This window comes from Drosophila sechellia, chromosome 3R, assembly GCF_004382195.2.
Source record: "Drosophila sechellia strain sech25 chromosome 3R, ASM438219v1, whole genome shotgun sequence".
Lineage (NCBI taxonomy): Eukaryota > Metazoa > Arthropoda > Insecta > Diptera > Drosophilidae > Drosophila > Drosophila sechellia.
This window is the reverse complement of record NC_045952.1, coordinates 22,890,742-22,909,212: the sequence shown is the minus strand read 5'-3', so window position 1 is coordinate 22,909,212 and position 18,471 is coordinate 22,890,742. Positions and strand designations below refer to the sequence as shown.

At 46.4% G+C, this 18,471-nt stretch overlaps 9 protein-coding genes across 10 annotated transcripts; 5 read left to right on the top strand and 4 right to left on the bottom strand.

Moving 5' to 3' along the window:
• The first annotated feature begins 64 nt into the window (after positions 1–64).
• Positions 65–900, top strand: LOC6607740. Its single transcript, XM_032722205.1, has 2 exons — positions 65–559; positions 612–900. Exons 1-2 carry the CDS (start codon positions 75–77, stop codon positions 766–768), a joined length of 642 nt encoding a protein of 213 aa, XP_032578096.1. The 5' UTR covers positions 65–74; the 3' UTR covers positions 769–900.
• A 33-nt stretch (positions 901–933) lies between these two features.
• Positions 934–1,897, bottom strand: LOC6607739. Its single transcript, XM_002032466.2, has 2 exons — positions 1,236–1,897; positions 934–1,102 (listed from the first exon to the last, which is right to left on the bottom strand). The coding sequence occupies exons 1-2, from the start codon at positions 1,736–1,738 to the stop codon at positions 946–948; spliced, it is 660 nt and encodes a 219-aa protein (XP_002032502.2). The 5' UTR covers positions 1,739–1,897; the 3' UTR covers positions 934–945.
• A 397-nt stretch (positions 1,898–2,294) lies between these two features.
• Positions 2,295–3,277, top strand: LOC6607738. Its single transcript, XM_002032465.2, has 4 exons — positions 2,295–2,513; positions 2,583–2,821; positions 2,879–2,989; positions 3,051–3,277. Exons 1-4 carry the CDS (start codon positions 2,295–2,297, stop codon positions 3,193–3,195), a joined length of 714 nt encoding a protein of 237 aa, XP_002032501.1. The 3' UTR covers positions 3,196–3,277.
• On the bottom strand, positions 3,268–4,156 carry LOC6607737. The gene has a single exon (XM_002032464.2). It carries the CDS (start codon positions 4,009–4,011, stop codon positions 3,313–3,315), a length of 699 nt encoding a protein of 232 aa, XP_002032500.1. The 5' UTR covers positions 4,012–4,156; the 3' UTR covers positions 3,268–3,312.
• A 43-nt stretch (positions 4,157–4,199) lies between these two features.
• Positions 4,200–5,452, bottom strand: LOC6607736. Its single transcript, XM_032722442.1, has 6 exons — positions 5,052–5,452; positions 4,953–4,997; positions 4,823–4,894; positions 4,585–4,767; positions 4,404–4,520; positions 4,200–4,348 (listed from the first exon to the last, which is right to left on the bottom strand). Exons 1-6 carry the CDS (start codon positions 5,450–5,452, stop codon positions 4,219–4,221), a joined length of 948 nt encoding a protein of 315 aa, XP_032578333.1. The 3' UTR covers positions 4,200–4,218.
• Positions 5,453–5,602: 150 nt separating this feature from the next.
• Positions 5,603–6,583, top strand: LOC6607735. Its single transcript, XM_002032462.2, has 2 exons — positions 5,603–6,163; positions 6,223–6,583. Exons 1-2 carry the CDS (start codon positions 5,747–5,749, stop codon positions 6,409–6,411), a joined length of 606 nt encoding a protein of 201 aa, XP_002032498.1. The 5' UTR covers positions 5,603–5,746; the 3' UTR covers positions 6,412–6,583.
• Positions 6,584–7,397: 814 nt separating this feature from the next.
• LOC6607734 (tRNA modification GTPase GTPBP3, mitochondrial) lies at positions 7,398–9,450 on the top strand. The gene is made up of 3 exons (XM_002032461.2): positions 7,398–7,646; positions 7,974–8,279; positions 8,336–9,450. Exons 1-3 carry the CDS (start codon positions 7,458–7,460, stop codon positions 9,320–9,322), a joined length of 1,482 nt encoding a protein of 493 aa, XP_002032497.1. The 5' UTR covers positions 7,398–7,457; the 3' UTR covers positions 9,323–9,450.
• A 185-nt stretch (positions 9,451–9,635) lies between these two features.
• Positions 9,636–11,506, top strand: LOC6607733 (golgin-84). Its single transcript, XM_002032460.2, has 2 exons — positions 9,636–11,031; positions 11,088–11,506. The coding sequence occupies exons 1-2, from the start codon at positions 9,696–9,698 to the stop codon at positions 11,300–11,302; spliced, it is 1,551 nt and encodes a 516-aa protein (XP_002032496.1). The 5' UTR covers positions 9,636–9,695; the 3' UTR covers positions 11,303–11,506.
• On the bottom strand, positions 11,317–18,378 carry LOC6607732 (C2 domain-containing protein 5). Of its 2 annotated transcripts, XM_032720452.1 has the most exons (10): positions 18,090–18,378; positions 17,734–18,035; positions 17,329–17,674; positions 15,233–15,531; positions 14,048–14,387; positions 12,834–13,955; positions 12,692–12,779; positions 12,242–12,634; positions 11,915–12,187; positions 11,317–11,857 (listed from the first exon to the last, which is right to left on the bottom strand). In XM_032720452.1, exons 1-10 carry the CDS (start codon positions 18,251–18,253, stop codon positions 11,795–11,797), a joined length of 3,390 nt encoding a protein of 1,129 aa, XP_032576343.1. In that variant the 5' UTR covers positions 18,254–18,378; the 3' UTR covers positions 11,317–11,794. The 2 variants fall into 2 exon arrangements, with proteins under 2 accessions (XP_032576343.1, XP_032576344.1); XM_032720453.1 differs by lacking the exons at positions 15,233–15,531; positions 17,734–18,035; positions 18,090–18,378 and having other exon boundaries at positions 17,329–17,416.
• Positions 18,379–18,471: the final 93 nt, after the last annotated feature.

Genomic DNA, 18,471 nt, shown 5'->3' with positions numbered 1-18,471 from the left:
ATTAAGTGCGTTGAGTTGTCAAGATATCGAGTTGAGATACACATTCTTGTCGCTGTGATGGTCACCAGATCAGAATGTATCTCACAGGCGTCTACTTCATGGGAGCTCTGCTATCGCTATGGAGCATTCTCACACCCATCCAGGCTGAGATCCCACTGCTCTTTCCGGCATCTTCTGTTTACCAGATCACCTCATCGCTGTCGGTGCCCGTGGTCATTCCGGATCGCAAACTCTTCTGGGATTGGGGTCTTCAGATGAACTATGCCCTGCCGGCTCAACCTTCCTCCTTCTACGCAGCCACCATTTGGCCAGATGAGTTTTCTCGGCGGGGAAAGCGTCACTTGTGGAATGAGACCGCAAAGTATCTGCCAGAAGGTGTGTCCACAATGCATCCGAGTGACTTCACGGCCGGGGAGCTGTACGAGAGCCTGGAGAATATACTCATCCAGTATGGTTTCGATGAGTCCTGCCTGCTGCGCAGTATTTGTGAATTGGCACGACATCCTTTCAAGGATATGGAAAACAATATGCTCACCGCCCTGCTGACTTTTACCCTGACGTAAGTAGAAATCAGATTTTGTTATGGATTTCGTTATAACTCTTCATCGCAGTCCCTCTTTGCATGAGGCTTTCGCACCTGGGGAAAATGTTTACCGGGAAATTTACGAACATGCCGAAGAACAAGGATTCCTTGGAATGGATTGTGGCCATCTGTATTCCAACTGCCCCGTGGACTTTCTCAGTGGCATCAGCAGCCTGTTAAGCTAGCAGTGTTTACCTGATCCATTGAACTGATTGTGGACAACCAGTTTGGTCTAGAGGCATAATAATTTAGGAAAGCATTTTCAATTCAATGAAGCTTAATTGTAAACTGCAACTGTGTGCCAGTGCAGAAATAATCTAGACCAATTAAATAGACAAAATGTTATGGCTAAGATTTTTATTTCATCTGACCAGTCGGGTGGCTAGGTTTATGATATCTGCTTGACATCTCGGATATGATAGATGACACCGACCACCGAGAAAGCCAATTTTCTCGGCTTTTTCGTATCTATCACGATAATGCTGCTCGTCCTCGGAGAATCCCTCGTGTTGAGATGGTCTGCAATTAAAAACAGAAAATTACGAATAAATATATATAAGGGGTATAACAAAATCTTCTTCAGAATATTTCTAATTTATAAAAAAAATAATAAAGTATTTACAAATTCAAACATACAACGTTTGAAACTTACGTGAGCAGAAAGGTTATAACTTGGGTGATCATTCCATAGAAGTGGTCCTCTGCGAAAGGATGCAGGGCCAGCTCGCAGACACTGCGGAGCAGACATGATCTATGGAAACCATAGGTCTCAAGCATGTTTTCTATACCCTTGTACAGTTGACCGGCTGTAAAATCGCCGGGATGCATGCCGCCCTCCAGATCCCACTGCTGCAGATTAGAAACCAGGCTGTTGTCCAACTGGCGCTTTTGTCTCCGGGACAGCTCATCGGCCCAGATGGTGGCATTGTAGAAGGCGGACACCGTGGGCGGCAGGTTGTAGTTCATCTGAAAGCCCATGTCCGTGAATACTTTAGTGCGGGTATTCAGGTCGGCGGGAATGGAGACAGATGAGGTCAGCTGAAGCACCGTTGAGGTGGGAAAAAGCAGAAGTCCATGAATGGGTCGAATCAGGGTGATCAGCAGCAGGATGACCTGGCCGAAATCTCCGACGTTCTGCAGCTTTGAGCGATACATGGCGATGTGATCATGCAACGAGCCACCCGAAATCCAGAGCCCTCCATTATCTATTTGGGGATTAATTAAGGCGAGCTGTGAATAAGCGGATCAACGACCAGAGCCAGATGCGTGAATAGCAATTAGAACGGTCCACAAAACAGCTCCGAAAGTGGAGCGCATGCTCCGTCATTAAGATCCAAATAGCAGCGTGATCTGGCCAATCAAGAGACATCTTCGGCTGACTCCGTTTTCCTCCACAAGAACGTTTCATTACCCAAAGATCTGTCATTGGTGCTACACAGAAAACAATTCAGGTTGGCTCTAAGTATAAAACTTATACCTTCAATATAAGTTTAATAGATATTTTGATTAATAAGTAAATTTAAAATTCCTTATTATATTTATTAAATAAGTGCAACAAACAACAAGAATTCAGTTTTTCTCTGTGTATTCTTCCCAATCAGAATCTGTCAATTTTTTGGGTAAACACATATGGCGTTCTTTGTGTATCGTGGCTGAGATCCCAGTTTAAACAAAGAACGATTAGTTAACATTGCACTAGAACACAAACAAGATGGTCCATAGAGTTCTGACCTGGCTTTTGTTTCTCCTCAGTTTGCTATTCACCATTGACTTGGTGCTGAGCTTCACAAAGAACATTTACACCTCAGACGACAGTTTTTTAAGGATTAGCAGAAGTATAAACCATCCAGATGAGGGCGGTAACAGCAGTCTTACTTCTTTGAGTCGATCCAAGCGTGTGGCCATCTACAATGGACAGGGCGTTGTCAAGGTAGGATTACAACATGGTAGATTTGGCACATCTCCAACCATTCCACTTATCCTACCACCCACTTTGCAGGTCGTACCTAGCCTGGCGTATCCTCTAAAGCAGACGGACAAGAATCAGTCCTTTTGGTGGTTCATCAACGTGCAAGGCCAGTGGATACCCACCACCATTCCCCTGTACTGGTGGAGCTTTTGGAATACCACCGCTTTCGTGTCCACTGCTCGCGAGTGGCGCAAGGACATGCAGGCAAAGGTCCTGCACGACGAGGCGCGCACATGGGTCTACAATGCCATTGAAGTGGGCATGGAGCAGTGAGTATCAGTTTAGGGATTAGCTATGTATTTTGTAATTCCCCTCTTTTTCTACAGACTAGATGGTGCTTACGGCGGAGTTTGCCTGCTCAGAAGCATATGCGAAATATCGCAGAAACCCTTTCAGAACAGCAACATCTTCAGTGAGATCGTAAACGCAGTGCTGGTGTATGTGACATTTTACTTGGAATGGATGAGTTATGAATTGTAATTATAAATGAATTTCCAGACCCACCCTGGACAATGTGGCCAGTAAGTATTTACATGCCCGGGACGCGGGACGTGGTGGCGCCGACTGCGAGCGAACCTATAGCGATTGCAATCCGCTGCTCTGGACCCTCGTGACAAATATGGCCAAGAATCCGTTTCAGTGATCACACATCCTGTATCCGTGCTGGCACTCAGGGCAAACATTTTAATCTCCTCATACAAATAAAAAATGTATATGCTGTAGAATCGTAAAAGCGCTTTATATAATCAGGGCCACGGCTCTACTTCTTGGCAGTGGCTCGTCGTCGGAACTCGGCCCAAATCTCACAGAGCAGCGGTTTCGCCAGACAATTGCACTCCTTGAGTGGCGGGGCGTCGGGCTTGAGACGTCGGCACTCTGAGAAAGATGGATATGGCGTCCGGGGCTTTACACACGGCAGGGGTCCCCGTTCCCTTCTGCACGAGGGTGGTCGGCGACCATCGCGATGGCAGCGACGGGGCAGACGGGGACACAGATCCTCCGACGGATCCGGACAAGGCTGCGGGCAGGCGGTCGATGGCTTCGCCGATGGCTTGCGCCGCTTAATAGGAGCCGGTTTGGCCTTGGCGAAACAGCAAATCTTCTTGGGCTTGATCTGGATGGGCGGGCAGGCCACCCATGTCTGCCAGTACTTCCGCTTGGCCTTGTCCGACTCGACGTAGTAGATATCGTCGAAGCGCGGATTGAACGGACAGGCTGTGTCGTCGGGATCACAGAATGGATTCAGCCACATGGACTGTGCCTTGACGATCTTCCTCTTCTTCTTGGGCGGAGCCTGCAGATTGGGCTTGCCGCAGGGGAACTTGGTCAACACCTTGGGGCACCGGCTCGGCCCCTTCTTATCACAGCCAGACGCAAATCGCACACAGCTGTTAACCGCACCAAAAATCATCGCGCTTGGGCGGAACAGTGCTCGGGAGGAATAAACACTCAGTGCCATTTTGGGGCTCTGGAATTTAGAATTTTTAACCGAAATATATTTTCCAAAGGGTTTGGGCCGGAAATTTAGATGGAATTTTGCGAACACGAAACTGGGAGGCTAGAGACCTATCCAGCTCGAGAACGGAATGAGAACTGACGACTCTGGGTTATCCGAAATCACAGTACAACGACATGGGGCGGAAGTTCGATTCTCGGCTCACTATGTTTACAATTTGGCACCACTTTGGGTAAGGAAGTCTAGAACATTGTAGGGACAACTTGGGGCGTAAAATCGCGCACAGTCCTGGCTGTCCATGCGATGCCTGTACTTATCGTCGGCCACCTCTTCGGGTACTCTGAAGTATAGTTCATTTAATGGAGTTTTATATCACAATAAATTATTTCACTTACGTCAGCACAATTCGCATTAGATCCTCCATGAGGAAACCCTGATCTTGGCCGGCGATTAACTTGGCTCTTAGTTCACACATGGCTCTCTTGATACAGGACCTTAGGTCCAACTGAAAACTAAATAAAAATAACTAAAATAACCCATTATTTTAAATAATTTTGTGTAAAACTTGAATCTTACACTTTTCCCATGGCCTCAAGCTGATCGAAAATCTCTCTGCGTTCTCTGTATCCACGATGTAACTTCCAACTAGGCACTTGATCCCAGGACTCATAAACTTCTTCCTCCGGTGGATATGAGTTTCTCTGATTTGCAGACAAACTCCATGGGCTGTGATAGAATGAGGCTCTATTCAATGTGGGTCTGAAATAGTTTAAAGCCACGTTAGAGTATTTCAAAATGATTAATCTGAGATTACCTCGATTCATAGAACTCTTTCCTGCGATTAGTGGGCGAGGATAAATGCCATGGAGCTTGGGAAAATGAATCCCTAGTAAGACATTGAACTGGTAATTTTTACCTCGTAAAAGTAATTCATAATAATTTACCTCAATGTTGTTTGGTAGAATGGAACTCTACGGCTAATGCCGGGACTAAACTCAGAATGTCCAATTAATTTATTCAACTAATAGATATATATACTTTACCTATCGTAATGAGCATTTCTATGTGGCTTCGCATAGTATGGATAATAGCTTTCAAGTCTTTTGCTATATGACCAATCATATCGGCGTTTTGGCATTGACATTGGCATGGGCTTTGGCTTCATCTTCTTCAGGATCTTGGGCTGCCAACCCTCAATGGTGTCGGGAACCGGAACGTACATATCAAACTCCAAGCTGTACTGAAGGCCACTTGGTCGTCCGCCCAAAATGAGTTTGGTTAGGGCGGCGGTCAGGAGAAGGGAAGCCTTATCGGGAAATACCAAAGCACGCACCCGTCGCGATAGAATGCGATTCTCCAAAGAGGAGCCCACCAGATGGGTTTGATTCCCAAAAGACGCCCTAATGGCTCCGATCCACAGAAGTACCAAAATCGTAGACCTCATGCTGCCACTCTGAGAACTCAACTGATCTGTGTGACAGGTACTAGCCGTGGAAAATTAACGCCAGATGAACAGCGCTAATTAAGAAAGGTGAGCCGGCTTACAGCATCAGGTGTGCCTTGATTCGTACGCACCTTACATGTCACCTCGATTTTTTGGGAGCGGATTCAGTTCGTTACACGCCGCCTCTTTGGAAGCAGGCTACATTTTGGCATTCCAATATTAAAACCTACACAATTCCCTAATTCTTTTTAATAAAATTTCTAAAACCGTAAAAAAAAAGTATATCTACCGAGAATGGTTAACATCCACGGTGGCACGCGGATGATGGTGAACCGCTGCATCGAGCTCCTCCGTGCGCGGATCGAATGCGCCTCCACGCGTCACATCGCCAGGCGGTACCAGCGCCCCAGGGTGGGCAGCCCATACCTGCCCGACGATCAGATACTCAGGGAGCGGGAGAAGGCGGATGTGTACAAGAAGAACAAGCGACGCTCCATGTGGGAGCAGGACGATGGCCACGGCGGACGCATCTCCGTCGGGGACGATCAGGAACGCTTCGATAACGAGCAGTACCATCCGCGCGAACTGGAGAAGCGCAACTACGAGTGCACCTGGGTCAATTTCCCGGACAGCGTGGCGACCAAGCAAAACCGCAGACGGGACTTCCTGGAAACGATGGATAATGAGGCTCCTCGACGTCGTCGAACCCAGGTGCTTATTTTATGGAATATTTCAAACAAAAATCAATTTGAAATAATCTTTGTTTGCAGGGAGACAGACCGAGTACGGCAAAACCATGTGACGACGAGGCCCGTGCCTTTATCAACCAATGGGACACCAATGCGGCGATGATCCAGCGCAACAAATTTGCTCGTGCCACTGATTGCTGTCCACCACCTATAGTATCTCTCCGGTTGTCAAACGCCTACAGCACCCGAAAACGTCAGTTCTTATTCTAATCCGGTTATTTTTGACAGTTGTATTCGAATCAGAAATTCTAGCAATTGCTCATTCTTGTAGCCTGATCAAATTGATAGTGTCGAAGGCATCAGATTTTAAAGCGTCCAAATCCGAAAATGTAACTGTATAGTGCAGATGTCATATTTGTTAATAATAAAATATTTAAATGTATTGTGTCTTCGTCAAGAGCGGAGAAGGGATTTGAGATGTACATCATCATAGCTTGGCTAAAAATGGTCTCAGAGACATAAGAAAAACTGATTCTTACAGTTTTTTATCAGTGCTTATTATTTTTACCACCTTTTGGTAAAACTAAAAAAAATTTTCCCGATTTTCACATTTTTTATAAGGGGTAACATCGTCTATTTTTTCAAAAAATGTCAGAAAAATAAAATAGGAAATTTTGAACTACAACCAATTAAGGGTTTAATTATAAGTTCGACGAGATATGACATTCGATATTTGGACCATTATTTCGAAAGTTTTTTACAAAAAATCAGATAATTATTTGGCAAAAAATTCCAAATACTACTGCTGTATAAATTGGAAGTGAATTCTAAAAAAATAAAAAAATCAAAAGCTCTGTATTATTTAATATGACATTTTCTTGAAATGCCCATTAAGGTGCCATTTGGAAAACGCTCTGCGAGGTCAGAAATTTCCCAACGAGTGGGGAGACGACTTTTCAATTGCATATTTTTCATATTTCTTGTATCTATACCCTTAAGTCGTACATAGATAGTTAGATCTTTCTTTTCTTAACATTATTGAATTTATACTTTTTTGGAATTCACCTCCAAATAACGAAAAAATAAATAAATACAAAACGTCCCCATGTTCAAAATTCAATATTTCGGTCAAATTGGTTTGTGTCGGGACTGGAGATTTACCCAAGCTTACCACCACTTCACAAATGTTGCACAATCCTTTAGTGTATATCTCCGAGCGAAATGATATATTTTTGTAACGGCCATTCCGCGGTCACACTTAATATCACGTTTAATTGTTTATTATTCGGCGGTTGGGTTTTAATTGTTTTTCGACGATGGCGCTTCTCCGAAACGCGTCCCAGAGCTTCTTGGGCAGTTTCCGGCGCTTTGCCAGCAGAGGATGCACCATCTACAGCCTTAGTTCCGGTCATGTCAAGTGCGGTGTGTCCGTGATCCGCGTCTCCGGGCCGCAAACAAAGAAGGCCCTCCGAGCAATTATTGCAAACAAAGAATACGAGCCAAAGGCAAGTCAATTAATATATACGTTTATTATTCGATATAATGACCTGTGCAGTGAATAATTTTGTTTCCTAGTATCAATATATGTATGCAAATGAAAAGACCTGTTGCTTATTCGTATAAAATTTGTGACAGGTATCCTGTTTAAAAATAAACAAATTTAAAAAAAAATTCCTTACTTACATATAGTTGACTAAATAAATTGAAATATTTCGTGAACTGCTTAAGTTGTTGTAATTGGCAAGCTGCCAGGTTTTATTTTTATAATTATTTATATTTAAAGACGAGAAATCTATATGATAGTAAAACTTTATAAATACTTTTCCAAATAGGCTCGTCAGGCGTATCTGAAATCCTTCTACCATCCCGCCAGCAAGGAGATGATCGACCGTGGGCTCTTACTTTGGTTTCCGGGACCGGCTTCCTTCACTGGGGAGGATTCCTGTGAGTTTCAGGTGCACGGCTCCTTGGCAGTCATTGCGGCCATGTTGGATGCTCTGGGAAAAGTGGATGGCTTGCGGCCGGCGGAGCCGGGAGAGTTCACGAAAAGAGCCTTCTTTGGTGGTAAACTGGATTTGACTGAGGTGGAGGGATTGGCAGATCTTATCCATGCTGAAACGGAGGCGCAAAGAAAGCAGGTAGGCAATGGACTTAGGGTCTTATAAATGTAGCTTCAAGTCTAATCTTCCTCCAGGCACTGCTACAAAGTACTGGAGCACTGGCGCGTCTCTACGACAACTGGCGCCGGCGACTTATTCGCTGTGCTGCCCATTTGGAGGCCTACATAGACTTCGCCGAAGAGGAGCAAATCGAGGGCGGCATCATCCTGCAACTCGGCAAGGAACTGAAGGCGGTGAAGCGCGAAATTCGCGAGCATTTAAGTGACCAGCGGCAAGGAGAGCTCCTCCGCGACGGAGTCCGCACAGTGATCATCGGAGCACCCAATGTTGGTAAGAGTAGTCTGCTCAATCTCCTCTGCCGGCGATCCGTGTCCATAGTGACGGATCAGGCGGGCACCACAAGGGATATTATAGAAACAATGCACAATTTCGGAGGATATCCGGTGGTATTTTCCGACACAGCCGGATTACGCCGATATACTACGGATAGTATAGAGCAGGAGGGAATGCAGAGAGCCAAGAACTGTCTGGTCCAATCCGATTTGATATTGCTCCTAGCAGAAGCCAAACACATTGCACAGCTGACGCACGATGACGCAGTTGCTCCGTATGTAGATAGCTATCTGGGCGAGCTGGATATACCCCTGGACATGTGCTCAGGGAAACGTCTGCAATTGGTGGCCAATAAAACGGACACTTTGACGGAGGAGGAGCATCAGCAGCTGGACAAGCTGTCCAACGTGTTAGCCATATCATGCCATAAGCCCGATAAGATGGCAGTCTTTCTGGGATCACTGGAGAAGCAGCTGCAAGAACTGTGCGGAGAACCGCGGGCGGAGAATCCACGGATCACAAACACACGCTACCGACAACAACTGGAACGCTGCATTGAGAACATTGACATTTTTCTGCGAGATTACAGACCCGACGTTTACCCGGACATGGCCATTGCCGCCTCCAAGCTGCGCAACTCCGTGCGCTGCATCGAACGCATCACCGGACACATCAGCTGCGAAGATATACTCGACGTGGTCTTCAAGGACTTTTGCATTGGAAAATGAAGAGATAACCATAGTTTATAGTTGTGAGTTGCGAAGATTACACTGCCCCGTTGAGTATTGAATAAAATATTCATTTGTACCTTTAGAGTTTTAATAGGCACAATAAATTAAGATTTCTGCACGTTTAAGGGAGATTGGAATTACATTTATTTCTAAAATTAACATGGGGCTTAGTGAACTTTTTTTTTAAATTTTTCATTGAATCAAAAAATATATTTTCTTTTAAAAAAATAATTTCTTTTTCGAAATTACGTTACTTTTAGTGTGACCTTAACTTTGGAGGTGACCATTCCGCGGTCAATCGCGATCTGGGCACACAGTGTTATATTGTTTACGTGTTTTGCTCGAAGAGATTTGTTTTTCTTAGAAAAATATGTCATCCTGGATCACAGGACTGGCGGACAAGGCCGAAAACATTTTGAACAAGCTGGACCAAAATGCGGCAACTGCCCTGCAGACAGAGAACGCCACCGGATCAGCGGATCCCATGCGCAGAAGCATGACGAGCAGCACCCAATCTCTGTCCACATCCCTGAAGTCCACTGTGTCGCCAGTGAAGCGCTCGGGAGCCAATAGTGCATCTAGTGTAAAAAGCGAGGGCGGAGGCTTCGTGGTCACCAAGGACCTGCGCCAAAAGATGACCACATCGGCCAGTTTCTCCAACAGTCCTGACATATCCGCCAATTCAATGGACACAAATGAATTGGCTGCCTTCAAGATCGCCCTAAATGAGATCACAGCCGAAAGGGATGAACTTCGTCTGCGCTTGGATGATCTCAATAACGAAACAGAAAAGTTCAATCTGCATCAGCACACCCAGGTTCTGGAAGCTTTGGTTAAAACTCTGTCCGAAGAGCGGGACAAGGCTGTTCATGACCACAATGAGGCCCAGGCGGCAAACATGGCGTATGTGCACTCCATCTCCGAACTGGAAACCAATCTGGCCAAGTTGCAGCAGGAATACATAAGCGCCGCTCACAAATTGCAAATGCAAACAAAGGAAACGGAGCAGCAGCGCCAGGAGCTTCAGGAATACCGCACCAAGGCTCAGCGAGCTCTGCAAGCAAAGGATTCCCTCATCGCAGAGTTGAAGGCTAAGCCCACGGAGGAGGGCGCAGATCCAAACCTGGTTTCCAAGGACAGTGAAACGCGTTTTCTGCAAATTGAACACGAGTCACTTAAGCAAGAACTAGAGCATGCCAACGAGGAACTGCAAAAGGCGCGTTTGCAGTTGGACGATTACGTTACCCAGGAAAGACAACGACAGGTGGAACTAAGCTCTGCCCGCCAACGTGAGGAAACACTTGCAAAGGAGTTGCGACAGGCAAGGGAACACAATGTGACCTCCGAATCCGATCAGCGAATGCTCACGCAGGAACTGGCCTCACTGCGGCAGCAACTTAGTAACCAAATGGCTGCTGCTGCCACTCGCCTCCAGGAGCGGGAGCAGCAGCTTCAGCAGATGCGTCAGCGGTTGAGCGAGGAAGCCAACACGGGAGCCAAGAACGATTACGAGACTCGGCTAAAGGCTTTAACCCAATCACTGGTCGAGCGGCAGAGTCTTCTGGAAAGAGTTACGAGTGAGAGAAATGCCCTGCGACTGCAGCACGAAAAGGCACAGACGCAGCTACAGCAAAACATGCACTTGGTGGAAATGGAGGTCCAAAGGGGCAGCTCCCGCCATGCTATGCTCAACAGCACAGATGATGGTAAGTGTAACATTCTTCGAGTTCCACAAATCACCTAAATATGAATTCTACCTTAGTCAAAGCACAATTCCCGCTTCTCATGCATCCAAGTCCATTCGACAATCGTGTGGCCCGTCGCTTCAAGCGAGCCCTTCGCCAGGCGGACTCCATGGGCATTCGGGTGGGAACCTTTCTGCGTCGCTATCCAATGATGCGGGTCTCTGTGATCGTCTACGTGGCCCTACTACATCTGTGGGTCATGTTTGTGCTGCTCTCCACTACACCAAACTAATCGAATGAAATACATTTAGTTGAGCAATTGTTGTATTTCCATAATATTGTATGTATTGTATTTTACACGCCAAAATTGGATATCTAGTGGTACGAGTATATGTGTCATGTTTGTAGTTGCAACAATTGTATATACCGATAGTATACTTGTAACTCGCACTCGTTCTAAATTCAATATTCAATAAACATCAACTATGTACAGAAATTGCAATTGATTTAACGCTAAAAACATCAAGCAAACAAGTAACAAGACCGAAAAAATTAGCACTACTAAGTTAGGATTAGAACGATTCCTCACAGTTCAAATATTGCATAAAGAATCCATCTACAGATGCTGTAAAGTTGTTAAGTAAACGTGCATTAGTTTAACTTCAGTTTAACTCCAGTTGCTGGGCAGAGCTGATAGTTCTAGCTAAGCGGAAGAAAATAGAGAGTATACGCTTTTGGGACGATTCGCGTAAAACATGCGCTATATGCCCCGTAAGTTTTTATATCAGTCGTCGGCATGGTAGCTCACATAGACAGCATCGCCACCGATGCTAATCAGGCACTGGCCCTAAGAATACAAGATTTTAGTGGAAAAACTACAAGGTGAGTAGATTGTTTGCCTTACTTGATTCTTATGCTGATTATCGAACAACATTAGTTCGGTGATGTAAAAAGAGACCATGGCATTTCCGCCCAGCGAAGCGATATGTGCTCTCACCACAGCCAACAGTTCGGTAATAAAGCCATGGACAAATCCGCTAATGCCACCATTTTCCCGGATCGAGGTGCTCTCCCGAATAAAGAAAAAGTTTAGGTTGCCCAAATATTTATCTATACGACCACCAGGTATGAAACTAAGTGGCGTCACATCCACTCCATAACGATCTCGCAGCGGAAACTGTCAAGGAAATATATTATTAATATAAAGACATCGCCATTTTAATGTTCTTACATAACGGCTGCGTTGAACCGATCCAACGTTCAAGGGCTTAACTCCGCTTGAAGGCAATCCCGAAACGAGATTGTTAAGACGTGATGGTGAAGTTTTTCGCATTTTAAATGAGCTCATTCCGAATGGCGGAATAGCGGTGCTGGTTGGCGTGGGTGTGTCCACCATCTGATCCTCGTCCAGCGGAAATATGTAATCCTCCTCTTGCAGCATTCGTTTTCCGTTTAACTCTGGCTGAGATTGAGTGGCGTGCACCGTGCCATCATGAAGTCCGTTCTGCTGTTGAGGTGTCTGCTGCTGCTGCTGCTGAGCCGGGCGTCCACGTCCGCGGTACTTCATTCTGTTGGCATCGCTTAGGCCCATGGCCATGCCAGTGACTAGCAATTGAATTTGATCCTGCAGTAAAATATGTAAGTTAATCATTCCTGATCAAAGTCCTAACATTTTCCTTACCGTCTCTGGCAGATCTAGTCGGAAGCGAAGATCGCAGATAGCACAGGGTATCATAGTGCGTAGCTTGAAGTAAATGGTCTGCAACAGTCTGGGAAATCAAATGTTTTTATGTGCTGATCGCGGTAAGAAGTTCAGAACCTACCTCTGAAAGTGTTTGGGGAAGCCGTTTACACTTTGGCCCACCTCGAGCCGAGCGCGCCACACTTGTGTGAACATCTGCAGATTCTTAACCGTATCCATTTCCAGCATGCCCGGCACCTGCTGCGTATTGACCACATGAAAGCCTTCAGGCGGATATGGCTCCATTAACAGCGATATGATTTCCAAGTCTTCGATATCGTCCACTTCCAGGACACACAACTCCTTGTTGCCACAGTTCAGATCGATCTCGTTCATCTCCTCTTCATCAGAGTCGTCAGTATCTGATTGTTTATCGCCAGAGGCGCCTGTGGAAGGTACTCCTCCGACATTGGCTGCCAAATCTGGGTCCAAGCTTTTCAGCTGATAGATCTCCTGGTTGCGTTCAAATGTTTCTTGCAATTTCTTCTGCAACTCATTTAGCTTTTGCTTGTCGGTCCACGAGTTGCCTGCCACGATCTTTGGTACCTGCGGCACCGGTAAAGCTGTGAGAAATAGAGCCGTTCCCGTGGCTATCAACGCTATCATACGCTCGCCAATGGCAACTTGCGTGCGTAGCCCAAAAATGGCATTCATGCCCTTGGCCTTCAGCTTGTTGATCAGCACTCGATGAAGTTCGTACTCCAGGAAGGGCAGGCCATCCGAAATCTCTTTGGCGTTCAGCTCCGCACGCAGATCTCTTTTGGCGCGCACCACTTGGGCCTGCATGAAGCAACCTCTTCCGGTAACCTGCATAAACTCAGGCACTTCAAGTGTAGCCAGCAGTACATCCGGAACTCTTCCTTTGCGGCACACAGCGCACTTCTTCATCTTCACATTAAACGGAACCGAGCTTAGGTTGTAGGGTATGTGGCAGATGGCACAGGCATTCCGGGGTCCATTGAGTGGGGGCAGTCCATAACGTTTACCACCCGAACTGTTGCCGGTGCCGAGGGAACCGCTGTCCTTGCCAATGCTCGTATCCCCGGCGGTGCTTCCATTTCCGTCCTCCACGGAATTCGTCATGGCTGCAACGCTGGCTGTTGCTTTCGACATGGTGAAGATATCGGTTTGCGATACAGATCGATTAAATACCATGTTAATCACGGCCGCCGTTCCAGTGGCAGATAAAACGCAGACGTCGTCACTAAAAAGCAAAGATAGGGTATTAATTACGCTTATCTTAGCAGGTGTGCGCAGGGATTTCAATATAATAGATTATTCGTTTTATTTACGTACGATATGGTTGTGGTCTCCGCATAACCTAACACTACATTACAGCCCAGGGATCGGGCATGCGATCGGATCTCCATTCGCAGCTCCGTCCACCAGCTGTCTCGGACTTCCGGCTCATCCGGATTGGGCACACGCTCCAGCAGTTTTACGGAACGTGCCGCGACCGTTGCGCCCAAATGAAGAATGAATCCCGTCGGGTATTTTGTCATTGTCAGGAAGGGATACTCCAACATATCCAGACTGTCGGTCGCAGTTCCAGGCTTGGCTCCCACCGTCGGTTGCGTTAAACGCATCATCGCCGTGGCTGCCACCAAACGCTCACTGGCCACACATATGGAGTTTCCTGTGGATTAAAAAGGGTTCCGAAGGTACTATGAGGATTTCATGCGCATTTGGTTTTGCATATATGTGGCTCTTACATATAGTGATTATTTATATTTACAACGGAATATCTTAGACTCGTATGGAGTGTTGTAGATATGACAGTAAACATTTAAAATATGGGCCAATATAATTTTCAATCAAAACTTGATTATGATAATCAATCAAAATAAATTTTATATTCAAAATATAACCCACAAATATGAAATATGGGGGTTATTGAGGAATTCAATTTTGAAAACATCCAAACAAATTAAAACCTATCAACTCAGATCCTCAGACCACATCAAGTCCCACTTCTATGACACACGTAATGATGGTGTAGTGTAACATGTAAGGATAAATTAGATCGGATGAAGCATTCAAGACTTGGCGATACAGAAGAGCAATAACCTGCTTAAGGTGCAGGATGTGAAGAGACAGAAAGGAGCACGCACAGACACACAGAGGTACATCGAGAAAGGACACTGAGATTAGGCGGAGCATCTACTTACGCTTCCGGTGGAACGTAAAGGCTATGCCTGTTTGCGAGATGTGGCAGCGGACGCAAAGATAGAACGTTGAAAGATACGTTTATGGTTACTCAGAGACGAGACGGTCAGAAAAAGACGCACGTTGACAGCAAACACACAAATATTGACAGCCACTGGTGCTAAGATTCTTATAGTCTATAGTCTAAGCCTAGATATAAACTAAAGGGAATGAGTGCCCCTGAACAGCCATGTTTCCGATATCAAGTAAGAATAAATTTAAGTTTAATCATACTCGAAAACAGGGCTGCTTTCATTAGCTGGCTCCCTTACATACCTTTGGGCGTGACACTAAGATCGGAATCAGAGGATCTGCGACAGATCTCGCCGACGGTGGCCGGCACCATTGTCGTGGCCGTTGAGGCTGTAGAAGTGGATGCGCTATCCGCATTGGTTGTCGCCGAGATGCCGCTCTTCGAGGGACTGGGCGTTAACTTAAGGCGACTGCTGCTCACCGGTGAGGCGAAGCGTTTCAAATTGGGACTGCTACCCTCCACCGTTGTGGGTATGTTGGACGGTCCAGTGCTTGCGGCTGCTCCTGTAGAACAGGGCTGCTGTTGGAGCTCGGAGCTGGATCTAATTACGCGTGGTGGTTGTTGTTGTCGAATGGCAAATGGAGCAAGCAATGATGATTCATTATTGTGGTTACTATGGTTAGTACTATTAGAGATATTTACAGATTGATCTAATTGGGTAAGGCAAGGGGAGTTATTGTAATCGAAGACGACTAAATTGGACTGGGTAGGAGTGGGTGTAGATGGGCAGACGCGCAGCTCGGGCGCCTTCAGCAGCAGCGTGTTAGGCGGAACAGGAGTATCGGGAGCCACTAGATGATTCAACGAAGCACTGCGTTGCATGGTCTTCCCGTAACTGGGGAGAAAGTTCAATTGAAGCATGGACGAGGATCCGCTGAGGTTGGATCCCAGCCAATCATTGGAGCAGCTAGGCAGTTCCGGTTGTGAGCTATAGTATGGCTTGCGTTCCAGCGAGGGCACAAACGGATGCTTTTTCTCTAATTCGCTACTTTTGGGGCTCAGATGCATCATCTTTTGCAGGCGACGTGAGAAGCCTTTGAGGTCGTCGAGCAGATTGTGGTGGCTAGGCCCCATATCCTGCTGACTGTTCTCGCAGCTACGAGTCTCTCCTGGCTTAATCCAATTATCCTGTATATCCTCCTCCTCTTCCGGGGAATCTTCGGCATTGCTCTCAGGTGGACCTATTTCCAGATCCAACTGCAGAGAGTCTTCCGATTCAGTTGAGTAATTAGATGTTGGTCGAGTCCTGGCTTGAAACTCATCCCCAGGCAAATCAGGAGCCGAGCGGGTGTTCTCTTGATACTCCATCAATCCGGGCACAGTGAGGAAAGTCTTGATGGGCATGCGACCGGGACGGACATTTGAATCGCTACTAATGGATCTAGTTATGAAAGGGGGAATCGACGACTTGGAAGTCGATGCGGCGAAACGAGACTTGCGTCGCCGCCTGAAACTCGAGGTGGCTGCAGTGGCCCCGCCAAAGATGCTGCTCAACGACTGTGTACCATTCTCCGGTATCTTCGGTTCAATTCGTCGGATAAGTGTGGCGTATTTCTGACTAAAAATCTTACTCGATGAGAGCGTTAGACGCCGCATACGGTGTCGTAGTTTTTTCTCGCGATTTCGATCGCCACGCTCGTCCTCTTGCCTTATGAGATTCTGCATCAGTTCCGCATCCTCGGTGTCGCTGCTGGCACTCTCCAAGTAAAACATCGTTGCTGCTGCCGCCGCTGCTGCAGACGAGGGCGCCGACGAGCTGGGCTCCCTATAGATATTGAGACGATATTGGGGCGTGCGGCCCGAAAGCGGCAAACTTGAGCTGCTTGCGCCCGCACAATTGAGGAAGTCTAGATACTTTTGTGTCAGTCTAGCCGTATTTAGAAATGGTAAACATAAACACGACACAACAACGAAACAACGACAACGATTGGAACGTGCAATACGATACGACAAGGAGCGAAAGTTAAGATATTGAGGGATGAACATCGTCGCAGAGATTTCGGTGTGGGGAAGAACGTTCAAAAGAAGAAAAAATTCGCTTTAGAAAATATTTTAGTTCGTTTTCTACTAGCACCTACTTTCAGCTACGGATGTTAAACAAATTGTTTGTACAATCAAGGGTAGGTTGGCTTCGGGAACCAAAGTTTCAAATACTTTTGCAGCCTACTTTTGCAGATAAGAAACAATTTTACTAGCACAGACATGGATATAGATATTGTTAATAGACTTATGTGATCATGTAATCGGACAGCTAAAATATGTCAATTGCTTTGCAAGAGTATAGTAAATATCAAAAGAAGTAACAAGTTATGAGTAATTAGGCAGCACTAATACTCACTCTTCGATCAGTGCCACATCCGCACTGTTCGGTTGACTTGTGCTGGTGTCCTTGATCAGCGTTACAGCCGTTCCAATGCCTCTTGCCACCACACCCACGTCGCCCTCCAGATCGAAGCACTGGGTATAGCCGATGACGGCATTAGCACCCATATTAATGGCCTTTAGGCCCATTCTCCTCTGCACCTGACCCGACAACTTGAGAAACACCACCTGGCGAGCCTCGTTGGAAGCACGCGGTGTGCGTATTTTGTCGATCCACTGATACTCCGGGTCGTCATTCACCACTAATTCCTCGACAAAGCCATGAATCACTTGGGCGCGGTAGCCAAATGGCACACATTGAGCTGTTGGAGAAAAAGGGATAATTATACTAATCCTTAGGAGAATATATTATTGTTTATACAGTGAAAGAAGGGGATGCCGCAGGAGCTCTGACGGAACTTATTGACGTCCGAGAACAGGTCAACCTTAACAATCACATTGATCTCGCCGCGGATACCGTGCATGGTGTCGAAAACAGGAATCCAGCCGGATAGCACGGTGCCCTTGCCGTGCACCGCTTGACTAGAGCTCTCCAGGCACAGAGGATTCAAACTGATGTTGACCTTTCCAATCGCATCGTTCGCAGAGTACGTGTCGTAGTCCATCAGGCGGATTTGCAGGGGCTCATCCTGGAGCTCAGCATCGTCCACCTCAAAACGGAACCTATCGGAAAGCAAGGGTTACAGTATATGTAGCTAGTGAATGGTCAGACCTCACCAATCGGTATTCCAGGTGGGATTCAAACTCTTGCGGAAGACATCCGTCTTGTGGGTCACCGAGGCCAGTTTGATCTCCACAAAGGCGTCCGTGGTTTCACTGCTTTTGTCCATCACTGGCAGGTTGCGCGCCGCCTTAATCTTCACCCCCACCTTGCCCGGCATCCTGTCGCACTCGCCTGTCGTCCCTTTTCACCAAATACCAGATTGTTACAACCGAATTTCGACCAGAAGGGTTCACGTTTTATCTTGTGTTTTCCATTTTTCCCAGTGCCTAGTGTGGCCGTGGTCCGTGAATTGCAAATTACCTGCAGATTAGTTAATTGTGCTGATGCTCCTCATTGTTTTAATTTGCTTATTTGTATGAGAGTGGAGCAGCTTTT

Bases quoted from the DNA above. Each gene is read 5' to 3' on its own strand.
- LOC6607740 (XM_032722205.1), top strand. From the start codon at position 75: ATGTATCTCACAGGCGTCTACTTCATGGGAGCTCTGCTATCGCTATGG. The intron at 560-611 runs GTAAGTAGAAAT...TCTTCATCGCAG, and splicing joins CTGCTGACTTTTACCCTGAC to TCCCTCTTTGCATGAGGCTT.
- LOC6607739 (XM_002032466.2), bottom strand. From the start codon at position 1,738: ATGTATCGCTCAAAGCTGCAGAACGTCGGAGATTTCGGCCAGGTCATC. The intron at 1,103-1,235 runs GTAAGTTTCAAA...TTTTAATTGCAG, and splicing joins GTTATAACCTTTCTGCTCAC to ACCATCTCAACACGAGGGAT.
- LOC6607738 (XM_002032465.2), top strand. From the start codon at position 2,295: ATGGTCCATAGAGTTCTGACCTGGCTTTTGTTTCTCCTCAGTTTGCTA. The intron at 2,822-2,878 runs GTGAGTATCAGT...CTTTTTCTACAG, and splicing joins ATTGAAGTGGGCATGGAGCA to ACTAGATGGTGCTTACGGCG. The intron at 2,990-3,050 runs GTATGTGACATT...ATGAATTTCCAG, and splicing joins ATCGTAAACGCAGTGCTGGT to ACCCACCCTGGACAATGTGG.
- LOC6607737 (XM_002032464.2), bottom strand. From the start codon at position 4,011: ATGGCACTGAGTGTTTATTCCTCCCGAGCACTGTTCCGCCCAAGCGCG.
- LOC6607736 (XM_032722442.1), bottom strand. From the start codon at position 5,452: ATGAGGTCTACGATTTTGGTACTTCTGTGGATCGGAGCCATTAGGGCG. The intron at 4,998-5,051 runs GTAAAGTATATA...TTCTGAGTTTAG, and splicing joins AGAAATGCTCATTACGATAG to TCCCGGCATTAGCCGTAGAG. The intron at 4,768-4,822 runs GTAATCTCAGAT...AAACTATTTCAG, and splicing joins AAAGAGTTCTATGAATCGAG to ACCCACATTGAATAGAGCCT.
- LOC6607735 (XM_002032462.2), top strand. From the start codon at position 5,747: ATGGTTAACATCCACGGTGGCACGCGGATGATGGTGAACCGCTGCATC. The intron at 6,164-6,222 runs GTGCTTATTTTA...CTTTGTTTGCAG, and splicing joins CTCGACGTCGTCGAACCCAG to GGAGACAGACCGAGTACGGC.
- LOC6607734 (XM_002032461.2), top strand. From the start codon at position 7,458: ATGGCGCTTCTCCGAAACGCGTCCCAGAGCTTCTTGGGCAGTTTCCGG. The intron at 7,647-7,973 runs GCAAGTCAATTA...TTTTCCAAATAG, and splicing joins ACAAAGAATACGAGCCAAAG to GCTCGTCAGGCGTATCTGAA. The intron at 8,280-8,335 runs GTAGGCAATGGA...ATCTTCCTCCAG, and splicing joins CGGAGGCGCAAAGAAAGCAG to GCACTGCTACAAAGTACTGG.
- LOC6607733 (XM_002032460.2), top strand. From the start codon at position 9,696: ATGTCATCCTGGATCACAGGACTGGCGGACAAGGCCGAAAACATTTTG. The intron at 11,032-11,087 runs GTAAGTGTAACA...ATTCTACCTTAG, and splicing joins GCTCAACAGCACAGATGATG to TCAAAGCACAATTCCCGCTT.
- LOC6607732 (XM_032720452.1), bottom strand. From the start codon at position 18,253: ATGCCGGGCAAGGTGGGGGTGAAGATTAAGGCGGCGCGCAACCTGCCA. The intron at 17,675-17,733 runs GTATAAACAATA...TTTCTCCAACAG, and splicing joins CGGCATCCCCTTCTTTCACT to CTCAATGTGTGCCATTTGGC. The intron at 12,780-12,833 runs GTAGGTTCTGAA...TTGATTTCCCAG, and splicing joins TTCCCCAAACACTTTCAGAG to ACTGTTGCAGACCATTTACT.